The 12,968-nt window shown below is 39.1% G+C and overlaps 1 protein-coding gene across 7 annotated transcripts in view; it reads right to left on the bottom strand.

The window, feature by feature from the left end:
• cadpsb (Ca2+-dependent activator protein for secretion b) overlaps positions 1–12,968 on the bottom strand; it is a 59,944-nt gene that overhangs the window by 45,675 nt on the left and 1,301 nt on the right. For all 7 annotated transcript variants that reach the window (XM_034082799.2, XM_071203123.1, XM_071203122.1 and 4 more), the window contains exon 2: positions 750–863. In XM_034082799.2, the coding sequence (XP_033938690.1) occupies positions 750–863 (114 nt within the window). The remainder of the gene's footprint in view (positions 1–749; positions 864–12,968) is intronic.

Genomic DNA, 12,968 nt, shown 5'->3' on the forward strand with positions numbered 1-12,968 from the left:
TGTATTTACACTATTATGCTTTCCAAAAGCCGAGTAAAAAATCATCTTTAAACAACAAGGGATTGCAATTCTAATTTGGAACCTTTTCAAGCTTTAACCCATAATAATTGCTGGTATTAAGCTATACAATATAGTCTCTTTCCCATTAACCTTAAATATAAATATATATATATAAATAAAATATATTTAAAAAAAGCTGTCACCCACAGGTCGTCCTGTAATTAACCTCCATGGCAGTCTATGTGTTCTGATGGTTCCCACCACATAATTTATTTTTTCATAATGGCTAATGCTTGTTTTTCCTTTTATGGATTTGGTCTTTAACATTTCCCACGATCTGTAATGCCTTTTGTACTGGATGAATGGTAAGCCACATGCTCTGACTCATAATCTGTGCGCTGAAAAGCTTCAGCCACCATTTTACCACTCAGCCGTCTGAATGCAAGCATTTTGACAAGAAATAACAGGAGGACTGTGCTTTTTCGACACATTTAGACTGAAAGCTGGTCATTTCTGGTTTTAAATTTGCTGCTAAAGCAATCCAGAGGATGTGACGCACATACAATAACACATATTGTTCATCACATATGTCAAAGATTGTTTCAAATGTAGAAAAGATAATAAAAAGTCAGCTGGATTTTTACATTTAAAAAATTAGGCCTTCATTTCAAGGCATCAAATCCCTGCGTTTGGAAAACAAATAGTTTTTTCGATGTGAAAGTAATGCTAGGGCTGTTGTGTGTTGGTACCTCATTGTAGCTCTGCACAGCGTTGATGAATGCCTCATCAGCCACAATCTGTGTGTCTCCGTTGAGGAAGGCCTGGAAACGGTCCTTGGTCTGCCGAAGCTGCTGCTCGGTTATCTGTGGGAGCAAGGGCAAACAGAGGACATGTCCGTGTTAAAGCCATACGGAAATGTATTAAAACAAGCAGACAATAGTTTATTTAATTTACAGCTGAAACAAAATATTTTTGTATCTATTTTTGACCAACCGATTCTGTGCAAGCAGAGCAGCAAAAACATCCTTTTCCCAGGATGCTTCTCCAAACTCCTGGGGAACACTAAGCACTCCCAGGCCACGTTAGGACATCTATTCCCTGTAGCTTTCCAAATGTTCCTCTGATTCTTTTTCACACAATTATGCCCTGACCAAGTGCCGCAAACATCATTAACTGTCTCCTGTCACAGTAAAGGAGCTGCATCTCAATTACAAATCTATTATTACTACTTACAGTGTGATCCCAAGCCTACAGTGCTGCAGCCAGTGCCCTTAAACAATGGTTACAAGCTAATCTTAGTATCCTTTTTTTCCATCGCTCATGAATGAAACCCACAGATACCGGAATACTTTTACTAAGATATTCCCCCTTCCTAACCTGACAAGAGCAATCCACCAACATGACTGCATCACACTGAGCTGCAATTGATCCATAGATTGGCACAACATGCACCGCCCCCAGAGGAGGAATCCTATTGGCTTTGATCATCCCCTCGTTTTTATTTCTTTAGAGCCACCATGAGGTCCATGTTTGTGTTTGTTTAGTCTCCACATCTATTGCATGGATTGACATTGAATCTGGCACAGGCATTCACGTCCCCCTCAGAACTTTCGCAAAATTCCGATTTTTCATCGAGCGTAATCATCCGGTTACATTTTGAGTTTGTCCCAAAATGTGGTTCATAATCAAAAACGTAAAGTCACAGTCAGATTAGGCTCAGCTTTAGTTTATGGGTAAGATAATATTCAACCTACTAAAATATAAAACAATTATTAATTCATGCATCATGTTGCACATGTTATGATGTTTTCTCCATCTATCCTCTTTCTTTTCCTTTCGATTCCTCCCTCGGTAGATGTCCTTGAATACATCTCACACATCGTGCCTGAGTCACTGACCTAACCATCAATAGACTGACATTCTCCTCCTGACAAATGCTTCCAGTCTACAGTTGATGTGTATCAAACAAGGACCTGCTAACGTGTTTGCATGCATTCAGCCGCACATTGCGAGTAACAGACTTTGGTGTAGGAGTGAGATGGAAAAGTACTACATACTGTATCATGCCTTTGAGGCAATCTCAACACCATCTGCGTGTCCATCTCACCATCCAGCCCCCTCCCTTAAGTAATGTTTAGAACATGCGTACCATGTAACATAAGCAAAGCCAAAGTTAACCTCCAGCCTATAGGAACGATTTACAAAGGTGCATATAAACAAGTAAACACATATAATAATGTCAAACACTGCAGGTTTTCAAGGACATGACCTCTCCATCACTGCCTATAAAACAAAAACGGAAAGCCTCACAAATCATTTCACCAAAACCTCCACTCCTACTTGATCCAATTTACTATATCTGCAGAAGAGTGGATCTCAGGATGATATACCACTTAATGTCCAAATGTAAAAGATGCACTTAACAGCACGTCAACAACATCAGAGATCAATACTCGTGCTTCTGCTTTAAGGTTTCGGGTGTATTCATCTTTGCAATATAGCTTCTGTAGATGTGAGATTAAAGACAAACAGTGGACCATCCCTGTCATGTTTTCATAGAGCAAGGTGTTCCAGGAACAGCTTGAGGCAAGACATGTTAATAATAACACCAGTATGCAAATCAGTTCAGTCTGTGGAGACTCTCCGAGGCTGAAGTCTATATACCTGTCCTTGGTTTCTTGTCCGTTTTAAAATAGTGAACATGTTTCCTATTAATTCCAAACAAGTCAGGTACATTGTATTTATAAAGCCCAATAAAATAAAAGCCCGAAGGGGCTTAATATCTGCAAAGTATACGGCACTCTCTATTCTTAAACCTTTACTTTGGATAATGAAAACACTTTTTTAAAGAAAAGCAGCTGAGGAGGGACTCCCTGGACGGCGAGAAATAGGGCTACAGTTTTCTCAGCAGGAGTCCTTTTAGGTTAAACATTTTAAATAAAAGGAAAATATATATGCATACATGCTCAGGCTGAATTGTAGGTTTGCTAAGTGATGATGAATTCACCAGCAGGGAAGGCTACACCAAGAAAGCATTGTAAACAAATGGATTGTGCAGCATGCTAAGGTATGAGCTGAGATGGTTTGTGTGTAAGAGCTGCTGGGCTTCGAGGTGAAGGTACAAAAGCAGAATTGAACCAAACTGACTGAAATGTTTTAGAGCGATGCTAGCACTTCCACTTCTGAACCTGAGGTAATTCTTTCTTGAACACACACTCTGGTACAGTATACCGACAGCTTTGCTGTGTAAACCCCCCAAAAGCAATCAGACTATATGCTGTTAATGCTGAGTAGATCATTGATAGGTTGTATTGCATTTTCCTAGGAGCTCTAATTATATGGAACAATGACTCTGTTGATGATTGACAGACAATCATTTGTCATTATTTTGATAATTGATCAGCTATTTCAATTAAAGGTGAGGATTTGACTATTCTAATTATCTTTGGGTTTTGAGAATGAAACACATACTTTGAAGAACATTTCATGAGATCTGGGACATTTCTTTGGAATGTTTTCACTATTTTAGATGAAATGTTTTATCTAGAAAATAACTTCCACATTAATCGGCAACAAAAAGTATCTTTTGTTGCAGCCCTGACCATAATCCAAGTGGCCTGTATTAACCTCACATATTAACTTTTCCTTCCCTTTTCGCATTAATCTATAGAAGTATTACAAAGATATTATAATAAACTAGGAGATTGGGTATTGGCAGTCAGCCAAACACCGGCAGAACACATTTGTGTTGTACCTGAACATTTTTACCACGAAAGGTCAAAGCTAATAATACTTGTGCTTCTGCTGACAGTTTCTCTCGGCCGATCCGACTTTATGTGACAACCCAGTGTGTGCGTGCGTGCGTGCGTGCGTGCGTGCGTGTGTGTGTGTGTGTGTGTGTGTGTGTGTGTGTGTGTGTGTGTGTGTGTGTGTGTGTGTGTGTGTGTGTGTGTGTGTGTGTGTGTGTGTGTGTGTGTGTGTGTGTGTGTGTGTGTGCCACCGAAGTAGACAGCAGCAAGCAGAATGTGTCCACTCCACTGAAAGAATAGCTCAGTCGCATAAAGTATTTATGACTTTCAGATCAGCATACTCTTTATTGCATTGCTGATTGGAGAACTGTGCTGCATAGTAACCAAATTGATGGGTGAGAGAAAATGCCTCCATTTTCATCAGTATTTCCAGACTCTCAAGACATACTTTTCCTGCTTTGCACTTATTGATTCTCTCTCTGTGGCTCTTATCAAGATTGCAGGGTTGCATTGTGATTCATTGGCTTCCAATGAAGTGGGCAGTGACATTAATCACCCTTCACATATCAATAGAGGGGATATGCACGTTGCATTGGCTTGATGTACAGTAACTTTATTACAGTTCAGAATGACTATGGATTGGAGTTTATTGGTCGATACACTACAGGTGTGGCCGATTCGATATCTGAGTCACTTTCAAACATTTAACGACAAAATAACTTTTAATTAAAAACTAGTTCGATTTTTTAATTATGAATTTGTTTTGTAGTTGAGGTCCTTACACGTTTACATAACTACTCAAAATGGTAATTTTTCATGTATCACAGCATATACATAAAGTCACAAATAAACATAATTTTAAGTATGATGTATGGAATATGTAAGTTCCATTGAGCCCTAAATCTGGTTCATCGTTTGAAGCCCCCTGAGGCAAATCTCTTGATGAAATGAAAGCTGTCTTTGGTGATTATTCAGAGAAAGGATATTTCAACTTACTGCTTACTGGAGTATTTTTAGTATTTTAGTCATATTCAACATGACAGAAGTATCAGGTAGCTAAAATGTGTAAATGAAGCATGATAATAATAGTTGAATAACAACTGTAATATTGTACTGTAATTATATTTAATGAATTAGATTCTATTTTTATTTAGTATGCTATTTCTTTGAGTTTTTCATTTAACCTGTCTTGGAAGGTTTACAACATACTGTATCCGCTGCCCTTGCAGTACTGTGATAAGTGAAGTAATTAGCTAATTGAATGCAGTACACAGTATATGCTGTAGCTCGTTCAGCATCATAAAGCTGACTCACTCTTTAGCGTCTTTAGAAGTTACATTACGTTAAATGAAGGTGGTTTCCAAAATGAAAAGCTGCAGAATATAGTAGCCGGGCAGTTTTCAGAGGGTGGCCCGCTACAGCAGTAATTGAGTCATAAAAGGTATTACAAAATCATCCAAGTTTGGTTTATAAAAATAACTCCTAAAAGATGCATATCAATGTTAAGGGGCGGCTGTGGCTCAGTGGATAGTGTGCTGGACTTCGAATCAGGGGGTAGAAAGTTTGAGTCCCACTGCAGTCAGCATGTCGTTGTGTCCCTGGGCAAGACCCTTCACTCCAAATGGCTCCTGTCGGGATTGTCTACAGTACTGAATGTATGCAAGTCGCTTTGGATAAAAGTGTCTAACAAATGACATGTCATGTTAAGGAAAAGGGCAACAAGCTCAAGCTAAACATGCATTTTCATATTAAATAGACTTGAAACATCAAAATGTAAAAGCCTACCTAGAAATGAGGAATAACTTCCCTTTCATAGATCAAAACAGCAAACGGATGATTAAAGGATGTCATGCAAACTAGATGTTTTCATTGAGTTGATATCTGTTTGCTCAGGGAAGAGCTGCCAACCAATAACGCTGTTGGTTTTTAGCAAACGGGGCATACTGAATCCTCTTGCCAGACAAAGAATATTTCCGTCATGTTGCAGATGACACCCCCAGCCCACATCTGAGTAAACAGCAAACATGAGTACGGGAGCGAGCACTGCATGACAGCTGCATGGAATCTACCAGCAACCGGCCACATCAAACTAAGAACACCAGCATTGTGTGACTGTGGTCACAAACTACAATTATACAAAGACAGATGCACACACTATTATCTCCAACCAGACGTGCTCTCGTAGATGTGTTGTTAAGGCACACACACACGCAGCATTGTGAGTAAATACCACTCCGCTGGGTTAGTCAACAGCCAGGTGTATGCTCTGCAGACAGAGCTTGACACACGGCAAACAGGGACGGAACAGGGAGCTCTGGCTCTGTTTTACCAGTCTCCACACTGTTGTCACATTCAGCTGCAGCACTGCTGATATACACAGGAGAACACAGTGTTCCCAACCCGCTATAAGCCCCTTCTTGTAACAGTCAGTCATCGAGTATCACACCACCAACACCATCACTGGCAGCAGCCGCACAGCGCCGCTGGTTCCTTATTATGTTCGTTCAGTGAAGGAGCAGAAGATAAGCCCTTAGCCTAATCTAACATAAATGGTATGGACGCCTTAACGTCCATATAGAGGGGATAGAATCAATAAGACAATGTGCTTTAATTTTGGTCCAAACAGTCAAATAAATGGTCTTTTCATCCCATTGCATTACAGGCGTCATATGGGTCACTTCCTGAAGAACTGAGGTAGGAGTTATTTGTTCCGCCTGATTTTGATTATATTGACTCTGTGATTTATAAATAGACGAATCGATGTTTACGATTACACTTGACAAGGACCTATTTTATATAGTGTTACCCTAAATGCTATTTGTGCTCATACAGAATCCAGCAGAGCATGTTGTTCTGCTGGATTAACACCACTTCAGCTTTTCCCTCACAGCTTGTGATAGGCATTTCACTATTTGCTGAGTTGTCTTAAAATATATCATTAATTGACAGAAAAATGATCAAAACATGAAACAATTATAAAAGAAGTGTTAATTGCAGATCTGGTACAAAGCAGTAACATAATGAAATATTATTTATTTATCTCTCAAAATCGACAAACATACATATTATGTTTGAAATGCTATCATGTATTAGCACAGAGAAGCCCTTTACTGTCTGGAGGTTAAAACGTTCAAACGGCTATAAGGCCACGCTTCTGAATAGCTCTTTTATAATCTGATAAAAATGTATGTCTTATAATAAGAGGATTTCTTTGATTCAGTTTTAGTTATTTATTTTTGCTGTTATCTCAGAATGCGATATTACGGTGTGACAACACTATATCATGTTGTAGAATACACAAAGCTAACCGTGGGTTGGTATCTCTTATGCTGGTGTGATACTCTCATCAAACCTAAGACATAAATCCTTTCCTTCCATCCTCCCATCACAAATCACTTACTGTCTTTTCCCCTCTCGTCTCTGTATAGTAAATCTCCCTCGCTCTTACACTTTTATCTCCGACACCGTTTCCTTTGTGCCAATCTGTTGTTCTTATGAGATGCTCGGTAAGGTTTGCATAGATGGTATTCTTCAGTGGCAAACGCTTCAAGATGTAGTACAAATACATCATACGTATTACATCGATCACATTCTTCCCAACCACGGTCTTTACCTGAGAGGTCAGTAACACTTTTAAAGCTTGTCGACAGAAAGGAAAGGTTTCTAATGAGGTTGATACATTTAGTTTGCCTTTGTTGACACAATCTAATGTGATTAATAATGTTGTCTTTTATTGGTGTATAGATAATGCTTCTGTCATTTTAAATTTGTGATAGCTGTTGAAGCAATGCTTTATAGAATAATATTCAAAAGGGAAATGAAAGATATTGAGGCAAGAAAATATGACACCCATAAAAACACAGGAAATAAACCTAGTGTGCGCGTCTACCTGCCATGCAGCATAATGGCTGCTCTCGGCTGCTGCTTGTGTATGTTATGCATCCATGAGAGTCAGAAGAGGGACAGAGAGGACTGCAGTAATGATGCTGCAGCTCTTAACTCCATCTCCTTACTTTAATGTGGAAAGCCTTCTCTAATCTCTCGCTCCATCTCGCTGCTCTTCATCGTATTCCAGTCAAAGTAATCTCCCTATGAAACAACGCTTAATACGGTCCAACATGTAACAGTTGCACAAACACATCCGACCACCAACAGCCACCTGCCCGTCCCACAGTGTGATGATGCACTGCCGCTCATTGCGTCCATCAAAAGAATTTCACACAAGTTTTTATGTGCAGTGACTATAACTTGCATCCTTCATCATTATGACTTAGTATCGTTGTAATTACGGGGAAGAAAGATTCACAGAAAGGAAAAGGTATGTGATTAAAACAGTTTGAGAAAACAGCAACATGAAGACTAGCTGATTTCATTTGGATCAAACTCGTATTTAAGGATCGCTTTGACGCTCGTAAAGGTGCCGATGTGAATGAGTACTTTAATTTGACACTCATTGTGACAAAAAATGGAATTGAAAGACTATGATGAATGTTTTGTTTTGTTAATAACTTTGAATTAAAGATGAGAATTATCAAGATGATGAATTTAGTCGTAGGTAGTGTAAGGCCTTGAGGCTTTGGAAGATAGATATGTATGTTGTTTGTGCACATACTCTGTGTACAAATAATACATTGATACAAATTATGTAGTAGCAGTAGTAGTAGAACCTTTATTTATCCAGGAAAATCAATTAAGCACAAATTCTTATTTACAATGATGACCTGACAGGAGGCAAAGGCTTCCTGAGGGGATGGGGTTTGGGAGGGGAAAAAAAATAAAAATCTCTTAAATATCAATGTTTCTCTCGTTGCATTGGCAACCAGGGCTGCTGATGTCCACTGTCCATTTTTAAAACCAGCTTTCATTTTCCGACTTTTCGCCTGGGTGGGATTAATGTGCAGGGATTATCTAGCAACGATGAAAGATTGACAGGAGCCCAGTAGATTAATTTGTCTCAACCCATGCATACAACACGAGGACATATGAACAACTCTCGAACATTTCCAGGGTCTTTTCCTAAAAAAAACATGGTCTGTGTGAGGTACCACCTTAAGGGTAAGGTTGAGCAAAGATAAACATTGTCAATAGGGCAAATAGATTATGATTACATTCTAAAAGTACACTATATTCTAAAAAAAAAAAGAGAATCTAGATAAGCCAGAGGACGGATACATGTTCGCCTCCTAGGAGGAGTAATGCCTCACATGAGGGCTGTGTGCAAACCTTCTGTGGCGTAACATTTGCATTTTTTTGCAGCTATTTTGTCGGTACATGATTGCTCTGTGTACAAACATCAGGTCACACGCGCGGATTATTTGAGGCACAAGGCAAAGATGAGTCGGTTTGATGCTGACAGTGCTGCCTTCAAAGTAGACACACCGTTGGGAAAAGACGTCAGTATTTGAGCAGATAAGATCGTAGCCTCCCCTCCTGGTTATGCAGGGAGAGGGACTGTTTCATTTGAGACGCTGTGATTTGTTACACGTGGCTGCACACACTGTAGGTGAGGGGGTATTTCGCCTGCTGCTTTTCAGCTGTCACCCTTTTTGAATCTGCTTTCATATCAGCGTGGATGGACATATTAGTTACTTTATAGTGTTGCATGAACACATTCAAACCGCAGCTACTTAACAGGAAGGCTAACGTAGGTTATCAGCAGCTTTATGATTGACATGTTCACTCAAAGCTTGACTTTGACCCTCGCTGCAGAGCTTCTTTTAATGGTGAAAAGATGGTGCTGTTTTTCAGGCAGAACACGATTTTGAGATCTTATATAATGATGCAAATGATTTCAATGGCATACTTGAGCCCCCCATTTACTGCCGCACTCTTTTTGTCAACACGACTCTATGTTTCGTGAGCATAATGAGCTCAGGCTCTTTCACTTGAGCTATCAGTATTTGTATGTCCGTTGTTCACGTATAACCTTGCATGAAATGATCTCTGGCTTTGTAGGAAGACAGTGATGCGACCTACTGTAAGACATGCCGTCTACTGTATACACAATATCATTTAAAAAACCATTCAGTGCACTTAAATGATAACCGCTGGTGAAAAACCTTACAGTTTGTTCCCCCCCTTTGAGCGAATTCTTGTTCATGTTATATCTTTTTTCTAATTCCAACCATGCCTCTTCTAATGATGTCAGATAAATCCACCTCTCAGTTTCTTCCAGTTTCCTCCTCATATCTTAATTTCATATATTGCATCACCATGTTCGTCCATTTGTAGAAAGGTCAGGAAAAATGTAATAACTATGTCCATATGATTATTATGCCACATTGTGATAGGCTATGGAAATATATTTGTTAGTGTATCTCCTTTCCTGGTCTTAAATAACGCACAGAAAGCTTTCAGGACTTATGATAACTTAAACATACACTTGTAATTATATCTAGATGTATATTTACAATGTATACTTATATCCTTCTCCTACCACCATTTCTCCTTGAAGACTTTGTTAGTGGTTCTAACCTACTCAACTCTTATAGGAGCTGTATTGGTATGGTGTGTTTCTTATACTGAGTGTCCTCAGTAAGTCCAACCACATGTGGAAGGCATGGTGTAAAGGTGTCTAACCAATCCACAATGGCTCAGAACCTCCAACACCAAAGTAAAAAACATAATCCAAGTATCACTGATTTGCATCTCAGTCTATTTCACTTTCATATCACAGAGCCTGCTGCACAATTCATAGCTCGCCTCTCTCTGTAGTATCAACAGACATACTGTATAGTAAACTGCTGAGCCAAGAGGCACTCTATTAAAGTCCTGCTGGCAGGTGAGTTGATTGGGTCAGATAAGCGTCTGGGCATCACACTTTCTAATTGAAAAATCTTGAGTCCAGGAGATTTTTCCAATCTAAGATACACATTGATTGTGATCTACAGAGGCATAGGTTTGATTTGTCAGATTTCCTATGCAGTAGTTGTATTACTAATGTCGAATATCCTTTATGATAGAAGTCTGCATTAAACAGAAACATCAGAGCTTTTTCAGTATTGTGTTCATCTGTACTTATAACCGAAAAAGAATGATAGTCTAAAGCCACTTAAGCTACTTTGTAAGGCTATACTTAAGTCAGAGGTTGCACAATTCATTATGTTGTAAGTCCATGTAAGTCTTTGTATCAAGTCAAGACTGAAAAGTCCCACATCAAGTTCTAAACTTATAGTTTTGAGTATGAACTATGTGTTTTTCTTCTCGACTGAATAGTTTTTATTGACCACCATCTAAATTAACTTTGGTATCATTTTCCAACTGCCGCTCGTTAAACTTTGTTTTCATGGTGCTCTTCTACAACTTGATGGGATGCTTTTCTATATGACCTATGACACCGACACACCGACCAAGTGATCGAAAACAATACGCATGCAGATGGTCATTACATCGATAAAAAAATGTAACAAAATATTGTTAAATTAATAAATGCCCTATAACGGAACCCTTTAATCACACGCGTGCTTTGTCATATCACAGATCATGCCCTTGCCTTCTTAATGATTCTTTATGTTGTTATTCCTCCAGGCCGAGCATCGTATTGCATACAAATAAAGAACGATTGTGCCCAAGGACAAATAACAATTAAGCTATCATTTCATGAATTCCACCAATAAAATATATATCCACAATAACATCAATAATATACATACAAGGAGGAGGCAACAGTGTCAGTGTTTCTACACGTGTGTCGAAAGCCAATGCTGATACATTCACCCGACAATAAGACAACAGCCTTCACAATGTTGCCTTAAGATATCTTTCAGGCCGAGAGAGAAAATGTTTCCCTCGCCGCTCAAAATAACTACTCTGTTACCCTTTCAGAAGGTTAGAGCAATGCATTTTAAGAAGCAGTGGAGCTTGCAGCCTCTGCAACCTGGCCTGTTTCTCTGTGATAGCCCATCACTGTTTGTGTGCCAGAGCTTCTAATAACGGATTATCACGGAGCTGCTCCACATGTTTCGCTGAGGCCTTTAAGTCTTTTCATTAGAGAATTGTTTCATCACATTTCTGTGACTAATCTATAACAGCCTTAAATTGTATGTGGCTACATTATTAGATTGTTTGCCTTAAAGATTTTCTGTAATAAACTATTGTTAACCCACATTCAAGAGAGTTCATGGTAATAAAATCTGTGAAGAAAATATTGTTGTATCTTCTTTCTTTGGTAGTGTATTTCGTGAGAACTATGGTCTTCATAAGCGCAGAACTATATTTAAATGATAAAGAAATGACTAATAAACAAAGCCATGACAGCGTATATCCACATAACTTTCAGACTCGCTCTGTCTTATCTAATGTTTCTGCATAATTAAGTTTCGCCTTTCAGAGTCATTCACATCAAACCAATTCAATGTGTTAAAGAAAAGACTATATGAGTCATTTCATTCTGCATAAGGTCTATAGTTCTTCTGAGGTGATTGTTTTAAACCAAAGCAAATTTGGACCAGATCAACATCTACACACTGCAGGCAGACAGACAAACTTTGATGTCCTGCTCTGACAGCAAGCATTGGATTGTTTGTTTGATATTCATTCACCCACTGCGAAAGGAGTGTGGCCGCCTAAGCTCCCAGATATGAAAGTGCATAAGCATGCATTAGACTATCAGTAACCTATGCTGAGCGGGACTCCAAACAAACAAATAGATGGAGACATTCTGGTTTATGCCTCCCACATGCACTTGTGCATGAGTCAGCAGAAAATCATTCAGACCATATGGCTTAAACTGTGTCCCAAAGAAGAGGAATTGTTGCAGGTTAAACCAAAACAACAGACAGAAGCTTAATTTCCATAATACTGTTTACAGAGTTTAGTTGTAGAGTGATGCATGATCAGCCATAGATTAACTGAGCTGAAGGAATCCTCTTCACACTGAATGCTCCTTCTGCCCGGTGAGGAGAGCTGCAAGAAACTGATACTAGTGGTGTAGAGCCATGTGATTGTCAGTGTTTTCACAATGCACCACAAATGTGTTGATCACCTGCATTCATAATTGCATTTTTACATTAAATTAAATTGAAAGTAGAGCCTTGGAGTACAAACAGCAGGTGGCCTATTTCTGGTGTGACAGATAAATGCAAAAATCAAGGACAATAAACGGGGGCCATTGTCCTGATTAACAATCAGTTCAACCTTCCTTTAGTACAGTAGAGCCCGTGCATGGTGACTTTGACAGTAAGGACACCATGACCCAACACTGCACTCCAACATGAATGG

Source organism: Pseudochaenichthys georgianus, chromosome 5 (genome assembly GCF_902827115.2).
Source record: "Pseudochaenichthys georgianus chromosome 5, fPseGeo1.2, whole genome shotgun sequence".
NCBI classification, from domain to species: domain Eukaryota; kingdom Metazoa; phylum Chordata; class Actinopteri; order Perciformes; family Channichthyidae; genus Pseudochaenichthys; species Pseudochaenichthys georgianus.